The 27,829-nt window shown below is 36.8% G+C and overlaps 1 protein-coding gene and 1 long non-coding RNA gene across 2 annotated transcripts in view; both read right to left on the reverse strand.

The window, feature by feature from the left end:
* The window catches only part of LOC143921118 (uncharacterized), a 607,092-nt gene that overhangs the window by 437,850 nt on the left and 141,413 nt on the right, over positions 1-27,829 (reverse strand). The gene's annotated exons all lie outside the window — the stretch shown is intronic.
* On the reverse strand, positions 1,768-6,917 carry LOC143922190 (uncharacterized). The gene is made up of 6 exons (XM_077445412.1): positions 6,689-6,917; positions 6,094-6,252; positions 4,854-5,070; positions 4,614-4,769; positions 2,618-4,335; positions 1,768-2,049 (listed from the first exon to the last, which is right to left on the reverse strand). The coding sequence occupies exon 5, from the start codon at positions 3,714-3,716 to the stop codon at positions 3,390-3,392; it is 327 nt and encodes a 108-aa protein (XP_077301538.1). The 5' UTR covers positions 3,717-4,335; positions 4,614-4,769; positions 4,854-5,070; positions 6,094-6,252; positions 6,689-6,917; the 3' UTR covers positions 1,768-2,049; positions 2,618-3,389.

The following is a 27,829-nucleotide window of genomic DNA, read 5'->3' on the forward strand; positions in this document are numbered from 1 at the left end:
GGGTACAACAGGAACAAAAGGAACAGGATTTTTCTCCCGTATTTTGGGCGCGCACATCAATACGGGAGGAAAAGCCCGTTCCTCTTGTTCCTGCTGTATACTGCTCGCGCAAATTAAGTGAGTATGTACCGTTTACCATGCACCCTTTTTTTTTATCTTTCGACTTAAGATCTTTCGATTTTCGATCTTTGCCTTCCGATATTTGCGTTTTCGGGCGTTTCACATTCGGGCCCGTGACGGAGACCGATATTTTTTCAATGTGTAAACAATAAAAATAATTATATGATTAAAACCAATAAAATTTATAAATTTTTCGCTGTCACCATTAACAGGTGAGAAGTTTTTAAGGAAAATTCACCGTCAGTTACTTTAAACAGATTGTGCACTGCTTGTTGGTCGTCCAGATTAAACTTTAATGCACTTTGATATATAGGTACACATATCGATACGTAAAAAAGTATAAATATTAATTTGGAAAGTTATTTTGCTAATATTAATATATGGGGGAGGGGGGGGGGGAGGTGTGGCGCCGTAAAATATTTTGCGGGGGGGCACCGGGAATTCACGCTACGCCACTGACTGGGTTCGATCCTGTGCTAATCTTTAATAGATTAGCCCAGGATCGAATTTGGATATTTGTGACTCCAAGTCGATTGTTTCTTGTCAGAGTTTGCCAATTTTATCTGATCATTGTTGAAACGGTTCTTCAAAATTGGCAAAAAAAAAATCATCTTCTGTATATTTAATATATGTACAATTTGTAAAAAAATATGTACAAGTATCCATAGATGTCTATCCATAAATGGATTAATTTATTAATAAATTAATTAATTGTTAATTTCGTGTTCTTCAGCTTCTCGAAATACAGTGATTTGTGTAAAAAAAATACTGCATTGTTTATAATTAATTGTCTAGGAAGGCGCATTGGGGTCTTCCTGTCAAGCCTTCCTGGTATATATCTACATATGTAAGGGGCTCTAGCAAAATAAATGTGCCATTGTTAGGGAATCAAATTAGAAACCGAAGAAATAAATGGTACATTCACTGTGATTAGGACATACTTAGCAATATCTTTGTTTCATAACATAAAAAACGGGGTGCAAATATTTTATTCCGACTTAGTACATTAGCTTATTGCCAAAAGACGCTACACATTCGCTGACCGTTGTCTTACAATTTTAAGTGAAAGTGAAACATTTGAAAATCTAATTATGGATTGCGAGTGATTTTAGTTCCATTAACAAACTAATGTAAAAATGGGTTCGGTGATTATCAGGCACCCAAAAATTCTATCCATCGCACTAAAGAGAGTTCGAGTGCCAGATATTCCGTATTCACAATTTTCGTGACAATGATTGTCGTGTGCGCGATAGCAATGTGCGAAATAATCTATTTGCCGTAATAATGAGTAATATGATTGGGTTTTGTATAATTCATCGCGAGTTTGTGGTAAAGGAAACTCTAGTTATTGTCGTTATCCACTACATTAACGCCAATCGGCAACATATGAATACCGGTTCTGTGATTATTAATTATTAAAATCTCGATTACGGAATATCTGGCACCCAAAAACTCCATCAATCAAAAGAACTCCACGCCAAATATTGTAATAACGAGAACTCGAGTGCCAGATATTCCGTATTCGCGATTTTTGTGGCAACGATTGTTGTGCGCGCGGTCGCAATTTGCGCAATAATCCGTTCACCATGAGTACCATCATTCAGGGAATAGTCATTTTTCAAGATTTTTATTTTTTAATTAACTTATGCTTATCTTGGTTTAGAACAAGTGGTCAACGGCTAGTAGAAATACTACATTTTTTGGTCATTTGAATGTAAATACTTCATTAACCGATTGACTGGCCAGACTTTCAGGAATTAATTTAAGGGTTAAAGAGGTAATCATATAATTTTAAAATTATTTTTTCCATTACAGGTTCAAAATTTATTACTTTTTACATACCAAAATTCATTAACCTCCCGGAAAAGTCATTCAAGTGGGTTACAGGTGTTATCAACCATTCGGTGGCTTGCAATATCATTGCATAAACTAAAAAATAAAATTTATTGGTTTTTAGCTTATGCATTCATATATAATTTTATATTTATATTTTTTCAAAAAATGTATACATATGTACATACCCTACAAAGCAAGAGGGCAAAAAGATGGTTGACAATAGTGAACCATTTTTTGTGCACAACGCTATAGTGTTTCGTCTAACAAAAATGGTTCGGTGATTACTAGTCACCGGACCCAAAAGGTGCCGCGTATTGTTCAAAGATTGTAAATGCATTGTTAAAGGTTTGCCGAACCTTTTTTACAAAGGATTTACAAAAATGGAACAATGGATAGCACTGTGACTATCCTACCTCTAGTGATTACTAGTCAAATGTGAACCGGTCGCTCTAGATCGGTCACACGTGATCACCCGTCACACTAAAACTGGTCACGAGAAAACTAGTCACACCCGAAAATTGGTCACACCCAAAAATTCGACCATTTTTTTTATTTGTGTGTGTGACCAGTTTTTTTGTGACCAATTTTCGAAAATTCCCATACGAATACATAAAAAACACATATATCTCCGAATCTCGAACCAATCAACACTTTTTATTACCAGATTCGTGTTCACTGGGCAAAATCTCGTCTCTGAACCAAAAAAAAGTCGTCATTTGTCGAACAGTGTAATTAGAAAACCTCTTTTTCAAACTTTGTAGTCTCTTTTGTGGATACTTTTCTCATGCTGGTGTTATTAAAAGTAAATTTAAAACGTCTTCATTCCATTTCTCATGTGACACTTTATTAAAAATTTTCTATATCTTTTGAATTCTTTTTTTCTCACTTCTTGTGCCTCTTCACTCAGCTGGCTTATGGGCACTAGAGCATGTTCAATGATTTCCAGGCCATGAATTAAGAATCTGTGAACAGTTGGAGGGCAAAGGGTACCACTTTTTTTTCCGTGAGAGGGGAAAACCTTGCATCGGCCCCCCCGGCCCGAATGCCAGGGGGAGTGTGAGATTCTTACTCACTAAAAACCCCTCTCTCTTTCAGTTGCTGCCGGACAGCAGCAACTGAAAGAGAAAATTACCAGGCAGCAGCTGGGCTTGCGCAATGCGCTCACACTGGAGACAGCAGAGACCCTCCTCAGGTCGCAGTGCTCTTATCGAGTCCTACGACTCAGAAGCAGCCCCCCGGCGTCTCCTTTCCCTTTCGGACTGCAACTTCTCCCCGATCACGGAGGCAGCAAAGGCCTCCCAAGACGACCAGCTCCCTCTGTCGCGGAGCATCGTCCCCGTCCACAGCGTTTCCTCCCCGATCGCGGCTTTGAGGGCCTCTCTCGGGGAGCAATCCGTGTGCTCCGCGTCATCGTCAGCTGCCTCACAGTGGTGTCAGCTTGGTGTTGCTTCTTTCCTTATCTTGTGGAGGTAGGTTCCGAAGCAACCGTGTCCTGCCAACAACTGGGTGAGGTGGTAGTTCAGGTCACCGACGAGCCTTTGCGTCCACCTTCCCCTAGTAGCCGACTCCCACCGCTGCTGCCACTGTATCATGGTGGCATCCCTCGCTTCGCTTCTTTTCAGCCCGCCGTGTGTCGCCTTTCGCTCAACCGCAAGCAGGTTCACAGGCGGTGTGCCAGCGAGCACCAGTGCCGCATCTTCCGATACCGTGCGGTACGCCGAGACGACCCTCAGAGCACTCCGCCTCTGCACTCCAGCCATTTTTCGCCTAGTGCGCTCCACTATAAGGGAGTCACGTAAGGAGTATATGTAGAGTGGACCACCGAGTTCAGGAGTTTCCTGCTAACACTGACGGGCTATTGACAGGCCGTCACGTCTGCCCTGGCGGATGCCCGCTCCACATGCTCCGTGAACCTGAGCTTCCGATCGAGCTGGATTCCAAGGTATCGCACCGAGTCACCTCAAAACCCTCCAGCTCCAATTTCGGCGGGCCGAAACCTCTTCGTCTGGTGAACAACACTGCCTTCGTCTTCTGGTCTACTAGTTCCAGCCCAGCGCGATTTAGTCATGTCCTCACCCGATAGAGCGCGTCATTGCCGCAGATCTCCACGCTTCTGAGGGATTTCGCAACCACCATGATTGCGACATCGTCCACAAAAGCAACGGCGCTGGCACCCTCCGGGAGCTCCACCCTCAGTAGGCCGTCATACATAGCGTTCCACAGGACAGTTCCGAGGACAGAGCCCTGCGGGACGCCCGACGAGAGTCGCCGCAAGGAGAGATCACCGGTAGTGCCGCACTGATACTCCAGTAGTTGGTTTTCAAAGTAGCTCTCCAGCAGTCGACATGGTTGACAGCGTCAATCGTTGATCGGCCCCACCTGAATGCGTATTGAAACAAAGGTAAAAGAAGGCAAAGGGTACCACTGGGGTAATAAGAAATGGGGTATTAGGTCTCTGTGCATTCTTGAAGAGTTTAAAGAAACCTCTGTGAAAAGTATTTAATAAGCTGGTGCAGATTTTGTTGTTTGTTGTTGGTACTTTTTTGATGAGGGAAGCGAAGAAGCTGCAGTAACTTCCGATTGGTATAATATATCTATAGATGCCATGGAACTTTCCGGGACTGAAAATCTCTTAAATTTATAATTCAGATACGTACGTGGTTTGGATAGAAAGGATCCACTATTTAAACGATGAGGAGATTATTCAAATTTTCTTCATAATACGATCTCGTTACATCCAGTGACCTGTACTTGCTCTATAATTTCTTCCTTTGGGGATATTTGAGAGTTGAAGTCTACAAACATCCAGAAAACTGCAATATTTATAATAAAAAAATTATATGCACTTTATGATAACGTAATAAAATTATTTAGAATATGAATATTGCGATTTTTACCAGCATAAATACTATTTATCGAGCACAGTTTAATATCCAATGGAGGAGATGATCACCCTAACACAACCAATACTCCAAGTAAGTACTGACGGCTGTGTCGAACCAAGTATCGGATGCTTCGAGCGAAATTTCCCATTCGTGAAACCATTCCAGCGTCTGATCCACGATTGATCTCGGCACGCCAACATAATTTTCAGCATTCAACAGGTCTATGTATCTGAAAATTGACATTCACAAAACGATTACTTATTGATGAGAGACAATTTCATATATTAATGAATTCAATAGAAATAATATAAATCATTTGTGTACATATGTATGTATATGTAACAGCATTATATTGTACTATTTCAGAATATTCGTACGCAGTGGCAGATTTAATTCATTAAGCGTATGAATTCTTCATATATGTATGTACATATGAACGGGTTCCCCCGCGGAACATCAATCTAAAACTAATCTCAACTATAGATTTTTTCGAAGCTGGAATGCATTTTTAACAAAAATTGTAAGTGATTCGGAATTACTAGCTATTCTTTCCAATTCCTCATACGCTATATCCACGGTTGGGAGATTACCAAAATCACAGATCGGGACATTCACTATTTCGAACGATCAAAAAAATGGAATGTAGAATTGAGAGAATGTGGGCCACAATTTTATACAAATTATTGCAAGAGGAAAGGTCTTTAAAAAATATATTCCATTTCTCATACATTTTTTTTTTCGTTTGCTTCAGTAAGAATTTGTTTAATAAACAGACACCTATGTATAGAAGGTCAACATTTCAAATAATATTAAATAATTCTACAATTAAGAAAATTCGATTTTCATGTTTGGTTTAAGGACAAGACTTTATTACTTTTGAAGCAAACCATTTCTATTTACGTACATTTTTGTACATATGCAAATTTTGAGAAGTCAGGATTTTCAGAGGCAGTGCGGGACTCGGGATTTGTCTGTTGAACTCAGGACAGTCCCGCTAAAATGGGGACGTCTGGCAACCCTGGCCATATCACAACACAATAAGCTGATGTTTTCCGATATTTCATTGAATAATTAACTCCCAGTGGAAACATCGTTCAATCCGGCCATCCCGGAAGTCTCTACATGGTTATTATCATTGACCATTTCGAATATGACATTATTTTCTTCACCGTAACACTTAGCCATTTGTCAATGAAGACTATATTGTAAAGTAAATAAATGCATATCAATATAAATAACAATTTATAATAACCATTCAGCTCCGAGATCTGTAATAGCGTCTCCAAGTGGCAAGCTGTTTGCTCATCCGTCTATCGGATTGCCGGACTCCAACGGCAAAGCTTCCTACCCATTTTCATAAAGCTTGGTGAGACCAGCCGGTCCGCCATCAATTACTACATCATAAACTTCACTGAAATATAAAAATACATCTAATTAAAACTAACGTCACATAATCGTCACAATGCTCTAAAATTGTGCCTGAATGGTTATTTAACTCCTTTACAAAAAATTATACAAATTCAATTTGAATTTGTATGAAATCTCTGTACTGGAATTCCTGTTGATATTAAAAAAGTTGTATACACGGACATACATAGATAGAAGTTTGATTGAAAAGTAAGAGATCTAAATAGCATACAAATACTAAAGTATTTAAGAATTGTATCGAAACTTCAATTTTGTATCTTTTCATTGATATCTTTATACCAAAATTTTCGCATACATACGTATATATAATATATAATAGAGATAAAATATACACAAAGATTCAAATATATTGCGAAGTGGTTTTAGATTGTAGCGTGCAAGAAAATGATATGAACCGAATCAAAACAAGTGCTAATTACCTATTGCCGAATGACATTTTGAGATTATGTGAACGATGACATCTGTCAAATGACAATTGAATTGACGCTAGCACCACAATCGATGAGCATACCTATTGGTGCCTTTCTAAAGGTAATTGGACTATTCGTCACATTGGGGTGGTCACAAAGACAATTTTTGCCATGAAAATCGCGAATACACAATATTTGACACTCAAGTTCTCGTTACTATGATAGTTATCGTTAGTATGATGGACTTTTCGGCTGCCAGATGTTCCGTTATAGAGATTTTAGTGACTTTGTGACCAGTAATCACCGAACGCTTTCTAAAATTTCATTTAGCGACTCTAAAAATAAATCATGTTTTTTAATGTTCATTCATTAATATGTGCATGGATTAGTCTGATTTTCCCGTTTCTCGTTAATTTCCGATTTTTGATTTTTACTTTATCTATGTATGTATGTAGTAACAATAGATGAAGTTTTGTGATCATGTGAAAATTCGAACTCGAGATTTTGATTGATTCGAACTCAGAATCGATTACTGATCACGTTTTTATGATCTAGAAAAAATGTGTGTCTGTGTATTTTGGGGATTTTTTGAACGGTAAACGGACTACTAGTCAAATGTGAACCGGTCACAGGACAACCGGTCGCTCGTGATCATCCGTCACGCTAAAACTGGTCACGAGAAAACTGGTCACACGCTAAAACTGGTCACAAGAAAACTGGTGACGAGAAAACTGGTCACACCCAAAAATTAAAAATTGGTCACACAAACAAAAATATTCGCAAATACTTTTTATTTACTAAATTTTTATTATTATCGACTAGACATATGTTCGAGCCAATAGCCCTCGTGGTCGTGGCCATGGCCGTTGGTTGTGGTCTTCGCGAGGAGTTCGCGGGCATCTCATCAGTAAAGCCCGGACCCTGAGGGGGCCGTCCATTGTTCAAATGTTGTAAATGCATTGTTAAAGGTTTGCCGAACCTTTTTTACAAAGCATTTACAACAATCGAACAATAGACCGCACGCTTCCGGTCCTACCTCTACTCATCAGAATCAGCTCATCTGACGCTCTCTAGCCTCTAGAGAAGGTTGGCAATCGCTTTTGCGTTCATTTCACTTTGACAGTTCGTATGTCAAATCACAGTTTAATAATCTTAATTCACCGCGGTAAATGTACCGCTGGAAGGTCTATGATAACACTGATTGTGTTAGTAAGAGGATCCTTTATTTATGTTCACTTGTTACAATAGTAATTACATGTTCAAAGAAGCTCGTTCCTCAGCTTCGGAGCGATGAATTCTTTCTTCTGGAATAGTGAAATGGGACGTTGCCAGAGATTAATAATGCATGTTTGTACAAGAGCGATGATTATGAGATCGCTGGCTTTGATTCGGAATAACTTTCATCTAAATGTTGACTTTGCGATGGAATGTCATAAACAGACAAACTAATACCGATCATTTGTATGTATTAAAGAAATACTTGTCGTTATTAAATCTATCGCGTTACAGACAGATTTAAGTACATACATATGTATGTTTTCATTTCATATACTTACTTATGTACTGAATAGCCGATTTAGAATAAAAACATAATTCAGATGTTCAATGAAAATGTTTGTATTGAAAGAATGCTATGAAATGAATTACAGGGTATTTAATATTTTGGTATCAGTCCGGTGAGAAACTAATACCAATTATATATACGAGTATATAACATGGACAAAGCGGTGACTAAAATAATTTATTTCATTTACATTTCGTTCACCGTCTACTGAAATAAATTGGTTGTCCTGTGACCGGTTCACATTTGACTAGTAATCACCGAACCTTTTTGAACACCGTTAGTCCTATCGAACTGAAACTTAGTATCAGTAACTGAAATTCTTATCGACACGACCTAAATTTTTTTCAAATTTTTAAGTTGACTGGAAATTGTACCTCCCCTTATAGGTTTCCTCTTTTTTTTAAGTTTTTGAACTCAATTATCTCCCAAACCGCTAACTAAATCGGACTGAATTTTTTTTACATGTAATATAAATAATAATTTTTATAATTTTATATTTTTTAAATATTTTTATCTGAACCGGAAGTAGTACTTCTACTCTAGAGAATCGAAGTTTTTTATGTTTTTCTCAGAAACCTTTTGGTTTATTGAATTGAAATTTCATATCTAGAAGTTTAAGCGCAATACCAAGATATGCATAAAATTTGGTAAGCATCCCTCAACCGGAAGTGGCAGTTTACTCTTGTTCGATTTTTCTTCCACTATTTTTTTCGACCCCTTAAAAAAGTGTGATCTTCACGAAAAAATTCAAGTATAATTCTTGTATCAATGTGATGAAAATAAAAAAAAATTTAATAAACCGGAAGTGGGATTTTTATCTCTTAGAAAGGTCAAAAATGTTGTCGCCTGGATCCTGTCCACAGTCCTGGACGTATTTAGCTGAATATTTATATTTATATTTTTTATGAACTTAGAGCTGCTCAAGTTTTGGTCAGAATTCGTAAACCGGAAGTAGTATTTTTTTTTAAAACAATATTTAATTATTTTTTCATTATTTTATTTTGACCTTTTAAATTATTTTTATTTTCTCGATATTAAATGTGTATAATACTGATAGTGATTTTAAGGAAGAAAAAAAATTTGAACAAAATCCGCCAACCGGAAGTAGAACTTTTGTCTTGTGCAAGTTTCCATACATTTGCGCTCAATTTGTATCTTATCTATTAGTATTTCGTAATGCTGCCAGTATGTGTGAATGTGTGTGTACGGTTGAATATAGAATTTTGTTTTGCGACTTTCTTATATTCCTCAAATACATAGATAAAGTCATGGGTTGGTCACACCCGAATTTTTACTTTATTTTTAGTATCGTTTCCGAATTATTTGAGAGCGATAGTTTCAAATATTTATCACACGAAAAATAAACTATTTCGGTTTCTTGAAATGTTAAATGCAACTTATAATAAGTACCGCTAGATGACATTATTGGAAGTGATAGTTGGTAAAGCTGATTTCTACTTTATTGTACTGCAAAGGAATGCCGATAGATGTCAATCATTTTCAATCTCACATAACGCATTAGTTCAGGGACGACGAAACTTTAATTTGTATGCGTGCCAAATGTGGCACGTGGTGGCACGACAAATCAGCGCAAACCAACTTAGCGCCGACCTTTCGGCGCAGACAACTCACAGCGCAACGACTATTCAGCGCAAAATCAATTTTTTCAATAAGTTTTAAATGCGTTTTAGAAAATAATTACTGTATTGAAATTTTCGGCCTACATGATAATTTCATAAATGAGAATAAATTTATTTGATACTCTTTGAGCCTTGAAATATAACGCAAGCAGGGTTTCTCAACTAAGGCCACAAAAATTTATTTTTAAGCAGGGTTTCTAAACCGGGCAGCAATTTTATTTTTCAAATAGTTTTTTAGCAATCCAAACTTTTACAGGGTTTCTTAACTGAGTTTCGCAAAAAATATTTCTTAAAAAAAGTAAAATCTTACGTATGAACGGATTCTAGACCAAGGTTCGCAAGCCCGTCTTCACGGCATCTGCTATTCATATCTAAAATGTACGCGTATACGTATGTATGTATTGACGTATTTATCGGCCATTGATTTAAGAACGTGAGTATGTACCGTTTATCATGCACCCTTTTTTTGATCTTTCGACTTAAGATCTTTCGATTATCGATCTTTGCCTTCCGACATTTGCGTTTTCGGGCGTTTCACATTCGGGCTCGTGACGGAGACCGATAAAATCTATATGCCGAAGATGGCGAACTAAATTTTAATGCGAATTGTACATTCGAATTCTTTGAAGAAAAATTTACATTTAAAACACAAACTAAACACTAATCTTTTCTTTTTCAATATGCATTTGACATTCATCATTACGATTTCTTTCGAAATCGCTAATTTTACTAGATCAGGGTTTCCCATTATGTTTCCCAACTACATATGTTCCACGGGACCTGAATAGGTGTTCCACGATAATTTTGCTATGGTTTTATAGGCTGTAACATATTTAGCCCTCCCGTATCGATATGGGGTACACCTCAACCAAAAAATTCTTGTTTTTTCAACTATTTGTTAAATAGTAATAGTATCTAGCGGAAATTTATTGTATTCCACAAAGATATCCTAATGAATCGAACGCGAAAAAAAAATAAAAAAAACAAATGAGTAGTAAAGATATTGAAGTTTTACACAATATATATGATTTATTGGTCAAAAATACGCGCCTAGAAATTGGACACGGGAATAAAAATTGTGGAAAAAGTATTACAATATAAGGTGAAGGTAATAAAATTTTTAATACAAGAGATTCAATTCAATTTTGGATTTCATCAGTTGAATCTAATAATTTTGATTGTTTTCCAGGCTTAGATGAATGACTTAAATTTTAAAGAAGATGAATTTTAAAGCCATTAAATGATTTCTGAGCGAGTTTGTCAGAAGAAAACCCAATATGGAAAACGACTGTGTATATACGACTGTGTTTATACGACTGTGTGCGCATGCATGTATTAGTCAGACGATATTCCTGGTTTCCTGGATTCGCTTCCCATGCCTACACGGTAAACGATACAGGCAGTCGCAATGCACAGGCGTTGCGTCTAACACAAATCATATTCCGATTAACTCGTTTCGTTTACTCGATTAACGGAAAAATAAGTCAGTTTAGTATCATTAATAATCATCACGTATTATTCTGGAAAAATATTGAGTTTAAATAACGTTTATTTACACACAGAAATGGAACAGCTTGGCGAAACATATGTACATATGTATGTACGCTCACGGTGGAGCGGGCTCACAGTCACAGAACGATAATGCACAGAATGTTGCATTATCGACCGATTGCTAGAAAAATCATTCGAAAGATTATGTTTTCAAGATAAAGACTTACCCCAAACATTTCTATTAGCACGAAAACAAAAAATTATATTTGTCACCTTACTCACCCATTATTATTATAATTCAACTAAATGGTTGACTGTATGTAAATCGAGAAGAAACTTCTTGGTTGGTCTTGCATTCTGTTTGAAACAGATAATGGTGTGTTTTTTGATAAAGCACTGATTTTTGCGATATCAAAAATTTTTTGAAACGAAAATACGTCACGAAAAAGCTAAATTTCATTTGTTTTCAATGACCAAATTGAAAATTGTTGGAAAATTTAGAATTGACATTCAATCAAACAATCAGCTTAGAATGGATATTATAAAACAAATCGCCGAAGTTGATTCGAACAGATATATTATGAAATGGCTGATTGACGTTTGTTAGCTCGACAAGAGGCGTTTGTTAGCTAGTACGTCAACAGTTTAACGCACTTTTCCATCTTTAAAGCGCATAAAAACGTTGATTCGCAATGCTCAGGGTGAAAGTAGACTTTAGATGCTTTCAATGATATCAATAAAAAAAATATATGATATGGTAGTTCAAAAATTTGTACAAAAAAGCGATAGAAAGATTGCTTTCGTATACAAATGCAACACATTTGAAAAATCATTGTGAAATTTCATAATATATAATATAATTTTGTACCTACTTGTAATTAAAAATGTTTTTTCTATACATACATACATATGCATATGTATTTTTCTATTTTAATATTTCCTGTTCCCTTGATTTAAAAGTCACGACACGCCACTGGTATGTATATACGTGTGTACATGGCAGACGGAGGCGGCTGGCTCGAGAAACGCTGGTTCACACATGCATAAATGCGTACAATTACCTGTACACGTGTCAAATGTTCTTGCCCTTGAGACAAAACAGAGGTTGTTTGAATCTACGCACAGCGGTGTTCCCCACGCGAGCTACATTTGGGCGTAGTTCATTTTTCTAGTCTTATCCTATTCGTCTTTTATGTCAATGGGTGCAGTTGACAGAGGTTTTCAATGTTAAATGTAATTTGTATTTTAATAAAATAAAATTGCGATTGCCTCTATTACGCTCCGATAGACTATAATATTTGAAACACTATTCAATATTTAAATCGCGTTCCAGGAAACCGGATTCCGATTTGCAGTTTATTTGCTAAGGAACTCGATCCACGACGGTTTACCTTTACCTTTCATTTATTATACAAAACTGCTGTCATAAATAATACAAGGAGTGTAAAACTAATCATTTAGTTCGATTTGGTAATTATGATGGTTTGAAATAATTGAATTTAGTAACTATATTCGAAAAATGCTATCCCAAAATAAACATCATGTTATTATGGTCACAATTGGAGAGGAACAGATAGTCCCAAAATAACTGAGCATAGATAATATTTAGTTTTTATTTAAAAAAAAATTGCGTATTTTTCGCTCAAGTAAATGAATATTTGGAACTTTGCACGCGCACGTAAAAAGACTAACCACCGCTGTCTGGGTACGTACACTGTCTGGAAACTCGTTGCTGAGTAAAAGTCGTTTCGCCGAGTAAAATGTAATATAATATATGAAAATATTGAATATTGTATCTAGCATATATATTGTACACGAATGTTTAATGTCTCCAACATCAACATCGCAATGGGGTGGGTGCATGTCCCTTTCTCTTCTTCAGTTGTATGAAGTCCCTTGCGCTGTACATAATCAGTAAATTCAAATAGACCGTATTGCAACACCGTAGTGCTTATTTTGAATGAAACAACACCGATTATTTTATTTGATTGCGATGTGTTGATTATGCACAGCAAATATCTACATACATATATAATATGATACGTACAGAACAGGTATTTTTGCGTTTTCGTACACGTAAAAGGCCATTTGAGACATACATGCATATGTATGTATGTAGGTATTATTCGATATTCATAGCTGTATTATAAAAAAAATATACAACATTTCAACAAGTAATTGGAACTGTGGAAGCGTCTGTACCAAATCTAAAATAAATAAATATAGATAATTGGACGATTCAAATAAATTTAACTAAATGAAACCTTACATTAACATTGTATTTCATGTACAGTAGCCTATTCTTCTATCGCCTTCACTCTTCTCTGATTTCCGTGACTTCATTATCATTGCTCTTCTTTGCCCAATCATATTTTTCCGATGTTTTCGTTTTTTGAAGTAACTCTTTTTCCCCTTTAATATCATTATAGAATTCAATGCATGACATTTTATAATTTAAAGTACATTGACTTATGCTTTTTACTGTGTCAATAGAAAGCGAATTGCGCTCATCTGTTCATTGATTTTTAATTAATGACAACACACGTTCAACATGTGCATTGTGCGGTGGGATGGCGAACAAGTAATGGCACATTTTCAGTAGATTAGCTTTTCTTTCTGTCTCTTCAGTTTTCCATTCTTCGGCTTTTTTTATTTTCGATAAATGACTTCATATACTTTACTTCCTCATAGATTGAATCCGTGAACAATATTCCCATTTGACTTAAATAAGCAATAGGTTTTTCAACATGTTCCCATTCGGGTACTTCATGGAGAAGCATCCATGAAAAAACATCATATTTCGCCAGTGGATCTGACCACTTTGCCAAATAATTAATTCCAACGTTGTAAAAATTCTCTACATCTTTTTCAAATGCTTCTACTTGTGTCGTCGTAATGTCCATGTATTTTTTCAGTTTATTGTATGCCTGGGTTGCTTGATTACCTAGATATTTACTATTATTGAAAATTATTATATATATCTATGTATTGAAAAACTTACATCAAAATATCAGTCCTCTTCGATCAGAAACAAACAGAACAAACGGATATTATCAGCAGACAGTAAACGAACTGCGCGCGCTTCGTACTTGTCAGTGTCATTGTCGGTGTTGCCAGCTGGCGAAATTGGGCAGTGGCCGGCAGTGGGCATCCGCCGCTCTCGTTGTCAGTGTTGCCAATATGCGCGCGCGTATCCATATTAGATATTAAGTGGGTACAATTTTTGACGTGTAAACGTCTTTCCTTTTAGGACCACAGTATAGAGAGTGCATCCTGAGGTTTCTTGGTTCAAAAGGTCTTGTTCGATAGATATTAAAAAATAATTGAATAATTTTTTTAAATGTCTAAATTTTGAAATTGACGGGGACAAATGACTCTCGGACTGGGACACCGGGACACAGACTTTGAAACTGGGACATAGACTTGTGTAGTTCGCGAACGAACTAGGTCGTAAGAGCGCTCCCACAGGTGAACTAGTCGAACTAGTTCCCTCACTCCTCGTTCCATAGTTCCATAGTTCACTAGTTCGTGACCGAATGAGTGAGAGTGGGACGGCACTACACTAATACTGCCGCTCGCTCACTGCACATGCGCGTCTTGTTCACTCTTACGATCTAGTTCGTTCGCGAACTACACAAGACAGTTCGTTCGCGAACTACACAAGAATTTCATTAGTTTGTGACCGAATGAACGAGAGTGACGTTAACCGAACGTTAAATAAATTTTAAAATAATAAGACACTGTCGTTATCAAGTAGCTTATGCTTCTAATGTATAATAACAATTACTATTAACAATTAATTAATTTCTTTAATATACTTTAAAAATAGTTTACGTATAGGGTTAATGTGTTTTGTTATAGGGTATTTGTTACGATGTCATCAAAAAGAAAACATAGCCCCTTGTGGACTCATTTTACAGAAGACATTGATAATAAAAAAGCGAAATGTAACCATTGTTCAACAATAATAAGTATTGCGGGCGGATCGAATGGTAATTTAACCCGACATATGAAAACAAAACACCTTTTGATCCCATTAACTGCTGAAAGACAAACACCGATATTACCTAGTTTAAACTCACTTCAATCAAGTCAAAGCACATGCGAATCGGAGAATATAATTTCAGCATCATCAAATATAGTAGACTCCCAACAATCGATGACCCAATACATTCGTAGACCACCGCCAGTTCCAAAGATTGAGCAAATTGATAAACAACTTGTCAAGATGGTAGCTAAAGGGCATCACGCCTTAAGAATCGTAGAAGAAACAGAATTTCGTAAACTTATTGAATTAGTTTCTCAATGCCCAGGCTATAAACTACCATCAAGAAAAACGTTATCGGAAAATTTAATGTCAAGAATTCACAATGACGTCATGGCTGAAGCAAAAATAAAGGTACAAGCAGCACCAGCGTTGTCTCTTAGTACTGATGGTTGGACGTCTAGAAATAACGACAGCTATATAGCTATTGTAGCTCATTTTATAAATGAAGAGACTAAACTTCACTCAGTATTACTTGGTTGTATCAATTATAAAGAGCGACATACTAGTCAAAACTTGTGCGACTTTATGAAAGTTGTTATGGCGGAGTGGAACATTTCACACACAGTTGCTGCCATTGTTAGCGATAATGCAGCAAATATCTTATCTGCTGTTAGACTTGGTGATTGGCGGTCCATCTCATGTTTCGCTCACTCTCTAAATCTTGTTGTACAAGAAGCTACGAAAAAGATATGTGACGTTTTGGGAAGAGTTAAAAATATTGTCGAGTTTTTTAATCGTAGCACACAAGGAAAACATAAATTGACTGCTACGCAGCAGCAAATGAATTTGCCTGTTCTTAAGCTCAAGCAGGATGTACAAACCTGCTGGAATTCCACTTTTGACATGCTCAAGCGAATAGTACAGGTAAAGGATGCAGTGATTGCTACCGTTGCACTTCTACGCCCCGATTTAACTTTAAATGAAGGGGACTGGGAAGTCATAGAGGAAGTTTTACCGTTACTCAGTCCATTCTACGAGATTACCGTAGAAATAAGTGCCGAGAAAAACGTCACTTTATCTAAAATAATAATTTTGTGTAATTTACTAAAAAATTTTTTACAAAAACATGTTTCTTACAATACAAAAATAGTTGATGTGCAGTCTCTGCTAAAGAAAGGCATGGAAGATCGTTTAAAAGATATAGAGAAGAATATGTTATACGCAGAGTGTACGATTTTGGATCCTCGATTTAAGACGAGGGGATTCAAAAATCAAAGAGCCTGTGAAATGGTAGTACAAGCCCTTAGAAATAAAATCGGCCAAGTACAATTAGTTCAAGGGGGTACTCCAGAGGCTGTTCCTACTTCCAGCGACGCATCAACATCTATACCTAGTAATAAAAATAGCTGCATATGGGATGAATACGACCAAGAAATACAAAAAATTACTAGGCCAGATAACCAGCTTGCTGCTGGCATTCGCGAATTAGATAAATACCTAAATGAAGAGTATCTAAATCGTAAAGAAGATCCGCTTCAATGGTGGCATGAACGTCGTTTGATATACCCTCACGTTTACGCGTATGTTTTGAAAAGATTTTGTGCCGTAGCAACATCTGTGCCCTGCGAACGCGTTTTTTCAGCGACGGGTCAAGTCCTTAATGAACGTAGAACACTATTGTCATCGAATAAAGTGTCCAAATTGATATTTTTACACAGTAATATGTAATATTATTTTTCCATTTTATTTTTTTTTTATACATACGATCTCACTCAAACAAGTCATTATGTTTAATTGTTAGGTAACAACTTTATAAGTGTAAGTGATATTTTTTACAAGAACTAACCAGTACCTAATAGTAATATAATTGTTGATTATTTCTAAAAAAATATAAAAAAATTGATTATTTTTGTTTTCTTTTTTGCGTCATGTGTTATTCTTTCATCGAGCCAAAACGAGCGAACAATCTGCGAGTGAACGATCTGCGAGCGAACGAACGAGCGAACGATCTGCCTTTCACTGATTCGAGCTGGGAGCTGACGAACTAGAAGAGCGAACTAGTTCGTTTAGGAGCGGCGAACTAAACTGAGAGATCTGATTTGCGAACTACTATGCCCAAGCCTACTGGGACATGTCCCTGTCAACGCGGACGTATGGCAGCCCTAGTGTACGGGCATGTCGATTAGTGGTGTTGGCGTGTGCGTCGAAATGAGCTGCGTCGTTCGCATATTCGACCAATCGCTATCGCCGTGGGTGAACCCCCACTCCCAGCCATTACATCGGAAGCGCTGCTCGCAGTCGGCAGAAGTGGTGCGCCCATCGCGGTGAGTGCACGTCGCTGGGCTCTCAGCTCTGAGTTCGTGCCAATGCGGACCGCAATGTTCGCCGCCATTTTCCGGCAGAAGTGCAGCGGCCATCGCGGCGGGTGCGCGTCGCTGAGCTCTGAGCTGCCGCTAAAAAGTATAAAAATATATTTTTATAAGCTTCCTCTTTCAGATTTTTGTTTTTATATTCCTCTGAGTTAATTTTCCAGTGGCACGGAAAAGACTGGTACATTAAAAGTAATTCCACAATCAATTCTTTACTCCACGTGCGTAAGTCCGCCATCTTGTAACAAAAGCGCGCCCGAAAGAATTGTCTGTGTAATGACAACGTCAAGCCACACGATTGCGCGCAGGACTGCTGAGTTTATCCCTTCCCGGTCCAAGATCTTTACACGCGCACGATTAGCTGTTTCACGCGCGATAGAACGACTGTGTAAAGGGGGCTATTATTGTATGTAGCTTTATTGGCTACGTTCACAATACCGATATCTACACCCGATATTTTCGAATTTTCCATATCCAGTAATATTTTCGAAGTGAGAAAATAAATCTAAGCAATATTCCATCGTCTTTAAGCTATAAATAATTAAATTTAAAATCAAATAAATTTTTGGACTAGGGTAACCAAACTTTTTTTATGCGACAAAATTAGATGAAATTTTATTAGGGTAGCCAACCTTTTTTTATACACAAATTTTTTTCAAGTTAGAAATGAAATTTAAAAATATTCTCATCGTTTTTATGCTATGATGACAAAATTTAAAATAAAATAATTTTTTGGACTAGATTTAACCAGACCTTTCATACAAAAAAAATTTTTAAGAGAAAAAATCTAAAATTATTTCCATCTTTATGTCATAAATTATTGCAAAATTAAAAATATGATAATTTTTTGACTAAGGCCACCGATCTGTTTATACAACAAAAGTTTTAAATTTCGCAATCATTTATATCATAAAGATGATGGGAATTTTTTTCACAAAAAAAATAATTTTATTGTATAAAAAGGCTGGATACCCTAGGCAAAAAATCTATTTTATTTTAAATTTAGCGACAATTTATAACATAGGATATATTTTTAGATTTTTTCTCTTTAAAAAGTCTGTTGTATAAAATGGCTGGTTACCCTAGTCAAAAATTATAGTATTTTTGCTGATACCAAACAGAGTCTCGAAAGAACGCGGTCATTTCCTGAAACTGAAGCTGTACTTCCCGCCGATTCTGAACTGCTGATAAAATTTTCTGAAGTTGTATCCAAATATCATCAGGTATCTTCGAAAGTCCAAAGATCGTTAAACTTAATTATGTGTTTTAGTTTGACTTTGGCTTTGTACTCATTTGATTGACGTTTCTATTTCAGATCGTTGCTGATACCAAACCGAGTCTCGAAAGAACGCGGTCATTTCCTGAAAATGAAGCTTTACTTGCAGCCGATCCAGAACAGCTGCAGATACCGTTTGCTGAAGTTGTGTACAAATATCTTCAGGTATCTTCGAAAATCCAGAGATTGTTAAACTTATCTACAATGTGTTTTAGTTTGGCTTTTTCTTTGTACTCATTTGATTGATGTTTCTATTTCAGATCGTTTGCTGATAACAAAGGGAGACTGGAAAAAATGGGGTATTTTCCTGAAAATGAAGCTGTGTGCTTCTAGCCGATCCTGAACTGCTGATAAAATTTGCTGAAGTTATATCTAAATATCATCAGGTATTTTCGAAAATCGAGAGATTGATAAACTTTGCTATGTGTTTTAGTTTGGCTTTTTCTTTGTACTCATTTGATTGACGTTTCTATTTCAGATCATTGCTGATAACAGACGGAGACTGGAAAAAAGGCGGTCTTTTCCTGAAAATTAACCCGTACTGCCAGCCGATCCAGAACTGCTGATGCATTGTCGCTCGTGATGAGGTTTGTACCATCGCTGTATGTACATACGTCAAGAAACGACACACGTCCATCATCGTCATCGTTTCATCGGATTCTCCAGTGGATTCGCTGGATTTTTCTTTTATAATTTAGAATTTGGTATCTGCGAGGCGCCGCACCTATGTACTCTCAAGCGTGATTTATGTATTTTTATTAAATTGGGGGTTTTTTGAAAACAAACATCCTACCTATTTTGTGTAAATGTCAAACGACTTTGAAGGAAGAAAATGTCTAGGAAGAAAAATTGTTATTATAGATTATAACCGTTTGGAGCACTTCCTGGAAACTCGGCATGACATTCACATCTACATAGTATCATGCCGAGCCACAAATGGAACTTTTTCATCATCATCATTTCCAGACTCTATGGGAAATTCACTGTAGTATGAATGTATCTCATTTTTAACATTTGGCATCTGCGAGGCGCCGCACCCATTCACGTGTGGTCTATTTTGTTTTCAAAGTTTTTGTGATTATTTTGTACAAAGAAATTTACAGTTACCTGCATATTAGTAAATCGATTCGTATGTCGTGAGACGCCAATACGACCAATTATATTTAAATATTGGTCTACTATTACTATAAATAAATCTACTGTGTGAATTCACATAGTGGGATTCGAAATTATTAAAAGCCATTGACGTGATCATTCACATGTGCACATGTAGGTATATATGTATATGTATGTAGGTTCAATTTCCAAAGTGGACTATCCTCATCTCTGGCACCGTTAGTTTGACGATGCTCGCCAGTCTCATCTTCAATGGGGTGATTTTGATATTTGTTCATCCATTGAATAAGAGCGTAATCGGTTATTTCACATCCACCTTTTCAGACGTGAGCATTGGGACCGCTTACGAACAGCTCATTATAAATGTATGTAATATTGAAACGTGTCATTGGGTCTTTGGTACTTTTAATGTACTACATATCTTAATATGGTTGTCACCTTTCATTCGCGCTTGTAACCGAATACTTTTTCACCTAGATTGCTCGTCACATATTGCCATTGTCAGCGATTTTCGAAAATGATACTTTGCAAGACTAAAATATCTGCAAATTGTGGCATTTGAAAAATACTTTTTCTATCCTCTCGACAGTATCTTATCGCGCATTGTCATTTTTAAGGAATTTTTGACTCGGCAGGAGTACCAGTCTAGAGACCATCCATACTGCGTAGTTGTGTGTATGTCCATTACAAAGGCGAGTGTCTAAACAACATCAGCTAATTGCCCTCGTCGCACATGTTCTTTTTTCGCTGCTACATTGGTGGAAAATATGATTCGTCCTTCTGGATCAATTTTAATATTCGCTTCGTAGGCAGCAGGATATTTTAACAGCCACAGTACTGAATTTGGAACATTTTTAAAATGTTCTCCCACATACTCAGCGTTTTTACTCGATCTTATAAAAGCTGATTAAACTTACAGTAAACTATGGCATCATTTGGCAATGAGTATTGTTGTCGAGTAGTTATTACGATACTTTGAGGAACCTCTTCACCGGTTGCTATTTAGGTCTGAAGCTTTTCCAACCCATGCCTCATATGGTTCTCTGACAGGTCTTTAGTAAGAAGTATCGTCCTGGCCATAGATATAGAAGAACTTATTATAGAATAACTTATGTTATTCTATATACATATATCTATGTATGGTCCTGGCACTTTCTACGATGGTTCGGTTGTCACGCTCCGCTCTGCAATTACATATGTACATATGTTCCGCCTTTGTTCTTGTCGGAAAGCTCTCCTTTCTAAATGTTTTGCCCCATGGGTATTAAAAGTACGTCGCTATTTTTGCTAGCCTCTGGATTGTAGGGAGTAGCATTTAAATCCCAAAGTGATGGAGTTGCGGTGGCCACCTTTATTACTTTAATTACTTTTTATTTATTCTCTATTGACACCATTACTCCATCTTTGATTGTGATATAATTTATCATTAATAGTCTAGGTAATTTTTTTTTGCCGGCACATTAACATGTCTAATCGAATCGACGGCACGAGAGACAACCTTCAAATCACAAACTAGAACGCGTTGAATCATTCATCGAAAGATGTCGATTATATACCGAACATGGGGACGGTATACATATGTATAATCGGCCTCAACTAATCTTCTCGCAATACTTGGTTCGAATATATTTGACGGCTCAATGTAACAATCGTCATAAACTTCGTCATCGTCTATGCAACTTCTATTACTGCACACAGAGACGATCTAGATCATCGTTAATATTTTGGTCGGAAATTCTGATGTTGTGTGTTTCAACACGAAAGTCTTTTTGACGTATTATTCTCTAAACCGCCGTTTTAAAATTCGCTGAAATTTACATGTTGCATTCCGCTAGGTGTGGAAAAATTCTTTAAATTGCACACGTGAGTTTTACTATATTATATTTTTTGCATACGCGATATTATAATAGTTGGACTAGGGACGCCTGCAAAATCAGTTTGTTGGTGATTTTGTGTAATTAGTTCTTTTTTACAACTTATCCGATTGCAAATAGCGGTGGCTGGGGCGAATTATTGAATGTTCAGCTTTGAATCTGTGCAAGAAAGTTTGCTCACTTTTGGAATGTAAATCATTACGACTGATCGCATGTTTTGGCAAATTTAAAAATACTCGTCTTGGATATTTTTACTTTAAGGCATTAAGGTCAATTATATCTTTGTCTGTAATTTTTTTCTGTTTTCCGATACATATTGTTAAATTATATGCTCGGAATAACGCTATAAATAATAACATTTTCGGTATCGCGAACTCCTTACAATGTGTCTCAAGAAATAAGAAAATGTTTACTATAAAGTGTTGTTTTTTTAATATGTACATTGATAATGTGATTTTGGTACATTTTTCAGTACGATATACATGTGAATTTATATGAATAAACAATGATGACACGACAGGTTTTCTAATTAGTGTATGGAAAAAATATATAATTTGTCTTTCCACAACAACTCATTCCCGAGCCGATGGTTGACTCTTCGTTTGTATCTCCAGGGAGCGATGATTGGGTATCTGATAAGCTCAAGATCGAATTGCAAAAAAAAAAAAAAACTTTATCTATTGTTACTATGTACGTACATAGATAAATTAACTACACTAAACAAAAAATCACACTATCTTCTGATTCCAATTTGTCATATTCAAATCAGAATATCATTCACATGAAGAATAAAACTGCCCTGCAGATATCAGGCGCTATTCTGTAGATATTCTATTCGCCATTACCACTTTGTGTTTGTTGTTGAAAAAGCATTCCTTTTCATCGGGACTGTAGCTTTCTTCGTCCCCAACTTCGGGATTGTCACTTATAGGGAATTCGCTTATGTGTTGCTCATGGTGAGGCTCAAAGTCGGTAGCCAGCCTTGTGTTGGTCGTGCTGGTAGAATGCATACCTTTCGACGGCACCATCGAGTAGATATCCCTTTACTGGATTTTTACTCGACGATTGATTCTTCGTCGTAAAATATATCGGTAAAAATACATTGGTAAGTTTTCTTGTCGAGAATCCGAAATGTGACTAGTTACTTTTCTTGTAACGAGTCACAAAAAAAATAATTTCTCATTAAATATGAGCAATATAATAAAAACAAATACTTTAAAGTCTTTGTTTTTATTATTTAATATAGTATTTAATACATGTACTATATGAAACACTAATGTTTGTGTCTTCGTCGCTACGTGGTCAACCGTTGTTTGAGTGGTCGGTCGTTGGGTGGGAATAACACGTTCGATTTATTTTTTTTTCGATTCAAAGGATTCAAATTCCCTGCAGGGAGTGCAGCCAGATGGGGCTCCACCGGGGGCGCAGCCCCCATGGGACCCCGCCGAAGGGGGCGCAGCCCACATGGGGCCAATATCAGGGGCGTCGCAAGGGGCGCAACCTACGGGGCCTCTGTCGGGGGCGCAGCCCCTAATAAAATAAATAAACATATTTTTATATATCCTTTAATGGTATATTAATAATATCCTTTAATGGTAACTGCCGACTTTTGAAAACATATGTAATAAAATCGTGCAAACGAAGCACCATTTATATCCTTAATTGTGTGATCGGGTACCAGAAAATGTCCCTTCCATCGCATGAAAACGAAATCGGTCGAAGCCAACGCGTCATAGTTGAACGTGTCCGAGTTCGAAGGTTCTGCATACATACTTTAAAAGTCTAATTTTCTTTATTTATGTATTTATGTATACAGAGCATTCCATTTTTTGCAAGACATGGCTAGCATCGGCGACACCGGAGTCAGGACTCGACATTTGAGACCTTTTCTCTCTTAATATTCTTTTGATGCATGTAGCACGCTGATCTAAATTACTTTACATCTAAATTAAAAATATTTAAAAAAAATCGTATTCAAGCTGCGACCTATCATGACTTCTTCGTACATCACGTTGTAGTCTCTTCTGGATGTAACTTTTTCCTGAATTTTCTGCGTCGTACTGCCAAAACTAAACCGCTGACAACTAGACGTATGAAAAGTGTTACTTTGCAAGACAAAAAATATCTGCAAATTGTGGCATTCGAAATCCTTTTTCTATCCGCTCGACGGTATCTTATCGCGCATTGTCATTTTTAAGGAATCTTTGACTCGACAGTTGTACCAGTCTAGAGACCATCCATACTGCGTAGTTGTGTGTATGTCCATTACAAAGGCGAGTGTCTAAACACACATCAGCTAACTGTGCTCGTCGCACATGTTCTTTTTTCGCTGTTACATTGGTGGAAAATATGATTCGTCCTTCTGGACGTCCTAATTGTTGGGCTACCAATTTTAATATTTGCTTCACCGGCAGCAGGAATTTTTAAAAGCCACAGACACACAACTACGGAACATTTTTCAAAATGTTCTCCCACATACTCGGCGTTATTGGCTCGATCTTATAAAGCTGATTAAACTTACAGTAAACTATGTCATCATTTGGCAATGAGTATTGTTGTCGAGTTGTTATTACGATACTTTGGGGAACCTCTTCACCGGTTGCTATTTAGGTCTGAAGCTTTTCCAACCCATGCCTCATATGGTTCTCTGACGGGTCTTTAGTAAGAAGTATCGTCCTGGCCATAGATATAGAAGAACTTATTATAGAATAACTTATGTTATTCTATATACATATATCTATTTATGGTCCTGGCACTTTCTACGATGGTTCAGTTGTCACGCTCCGCTCTGCAATTACATATGTACATATGTTCCGCCATTGTTCTTGTCGGAAAGCTCTCCTTTCTAAATGTTTTGCCCCATGGGTATTAAAAGTACGTCGCTATTTTTGCTAGCCTCTGGATTGTAGGGAGTAGCATTTAAATCCCAAAGTGATGGAGTTGCGGTGGCCACCTTTATTACTTTAATTACTTTTTATTTATTCTCTATTGACACCATTACTCCATCTTTGATTGTGATATAATTTATCATTAATAGTCTAGGTAATTTTTTTTTGCCGACACATTAACATGTCTAATCGAATCGACGGCGCGAGAGACAACCTTCAAATCACAAACTAGAACGCGTTGAATCATTCATCGAAAGATGTAGATTATATACCGAACATGGGGACGGTATACATATGTATAATCGGCTTCAACTAATCTTCTCGCAATACTCGGTTCGAATATATTTGACGGCTCAATGTAACAATCGTCATAAACGTCGTCATCGTCTATGCAATTTCTATTACTGCACAGAGATAGACGACCTAGATCATCGTAAATATTTTGGTCGGAAAGTCTAATGTTGCGTGTTTCAACACGAAAGTCATTTTGACGAATTATTCTCTAAACTATAGTGAGTTTTACTAATATTATACATATATTTTGCATACGCGATATTATAATAGTTGGACTAGGGTCGCCTGCAAAATCAGTTTGTTGGTGATTTTGTGTGATTGGTTCTTTTTTACAACTTATCCGACTGCAAATAGCGGTGGCTTGTGCGAATTATGAAACGGTGATTTTGTTACTGAAAAAATGTATGTGAATAAACTTTGCACACAACTATATAAAATTAAAATAAATGTTTCTTTTTAATTTTTTTTTATATCGTTTACATAGAATTCATTATCTTTGCGATCATCACATGCATAGGATTTTCATTAACTTTTATCCATTGAATAATTAGTTCCATAATAAAGAAAATCAGTCACAACAAATTTGAACGTGACCAAATTTATATTTGACATATCATGAAATAGTCGAATTTCTAGTTGGTTCGGTTGTCGGAACGTAGCATAGCAAGACAAGCGATACGACGATCACCACCCAAACACGGTTCAATCAGGTACACAACGATACATGGAGCATTACCCTCTTCATCATCATTTCCAACACTTTCACTTATACATGATCCGACAGGTGCATTAGCTGGATTGGAATTACCATCTGCTTCTGAATAAGTAATGACAAAATATTTATATTCAATGGAACGGTTGTGAAAAAGAGGCTGCATATTTGACAAATCTAAAATTTAAGCTCACCATGATCACTTTGTTGAGCAGTAGGTGTAGGAGGATGATCAGGCGTAGAAGGAGGTGCCATAGGTGAAGGAGCAGGTCTCTCCGTAGGAGTAGCGGGGGGTGGTGGTCGAGCTCCCCCTGAACCTTCACCATTAAGTAAAGTACGGTCCAGCAGCACATTACTCAACGCAGGAGCTAATATTCCTCGACATATCTGAATTTCAAAGAATACATATATTATTTATCATAAAATATATCGTAAATTTCTACAAAACATGGTGAAATGAAAGTTTACCTGATGGTATAATTTGAGAATTTCCGTTGAAGTATTTTCAGGTAATGCATTGAACCAGTCATCGAGAGGTTCACTGCGAGATGTGCAAGGAACTCGATAAAGACCATCTTTAGAAACTCGCGCCACTGGTGCGTGGCGACCCAGACGGCACTGTTCATAAGCAGCCGAAAGATCTCGAAAGAAGTATTGTACTTTTGAAATTAAAACAGCACTATCAGGAACTAAAACGACGTATCCAACATCACGCGAGTATGCATCTAAATTAAAAATATTTAAAAAAAGGTCGTATTCAAGCTGCGATAGAAGGATCGTCTTGACCTATCATGACGTCTTCGTACATCACGTTGTAGTCTCTTCTGGATGTAACTTTTTCCTGAATTTTCTGCGTCGTACTGCCAAAACTAATCCGCTGACAACTAGACGTATGAAATGTGTTACTTTGCAAGACAAAAAATATCTGCAAATTGTGGCATTCGAAATACTTATTTTATGCGCTCGATGGTATCTTATCGCGCATTGTCATTTTTAATGAATCTCATTCTCTATCGTTTATAATCCATGAACGAGTACAGCATGTGGACTAATTTTTCTGTATAAATTTCTGCTAACTCGAATGGAACTGTGATCCGGTCCTTAAAATAAGCACCACTCGTTCCTGGATAACCTAGCTACATTACTTGAATTTTTGGTTGTCGGGTGACTGTTTGCCACACCTTCCATCTAACTGCCGACTTTTGAATACATATGTAATAAAATCGTGCAAACGAAGCACCAGTTATATCCTTAATTGTGTGATCGGGTACTAGAAAATGTCCCTTCCATCGCATGAAAACGAAATCGGTCGAAGCCAACGCGTCATAGTTGAACGTGTCCGAGTTCGAAGGTTCTGCATACATACTTTAAAAGTCTAATTTTCTTCATTCATATTAGTATTCCGCAGAGCATTACATTTTCTGCAAGACATGGCTAGCATCGGCGACACCGGAGTTAGGACTCGACATTTGAGACCTTTTCTCTCTTAATATTCTTTTGATGCATGTAGCAAGTTACCCAGATCGCTTCTCACACAATATATGTACATAGATCTGTAGCACGCTGATCTAAATTACTTTGCAATTTAAATTAAAAATATTTAAAAAAAAATCGTATTCAAGCTGCGATAGAAGGATCACGTTGTAGTCTCTTTTGGATATAACTTCCACCGGAGTGTATGAAAATCCATCGGATGTATGAAAATCATTATACCTAATATTTGGTTTAATGGTTGCCAAGACGTTATTGTAACTTGAATAAGAGCGTTGAATATTTCTTTGGCGGTCTGTAATTTTTAATAAATCTTTTGGTGTTTTTGTTGGAAATATGTAATCAAACTTGCGGGTCTTGTCATTTGACTGATTTTATAATTAAGTGAAAGATTCCGCTGTATTTCAGATGTTTCAAGTAATGCATTTTCGAAATCGTCTATCTGCA

Source organism: Arctopsyche grandis, chromosome 2 (genome assembly GCF_051622035.1).
Source record: "Arctopsyche grandis isolate Sample6627 chromosome 2, ASM5162203v2, whole genome shotgun sequence".
Taxonomy (NCBI): domain Eukaryota; kingdom Metazoa; phylum Arthropoda; class Insecta; order Trichoptera; family Hydropsychidae; genus Arctopsyche; species Arctopsyche grandis.

Excerpts from the sequence above, each read along its gene's own strand:
- LOC143922190 (XM_077445412.1), bottom strand. The coding sequence starts at position 3,716 with ATGGCTGGAGTGCAGAGGCGGAGTGCTCTGAGGGTCGTCTCGGCGTAC.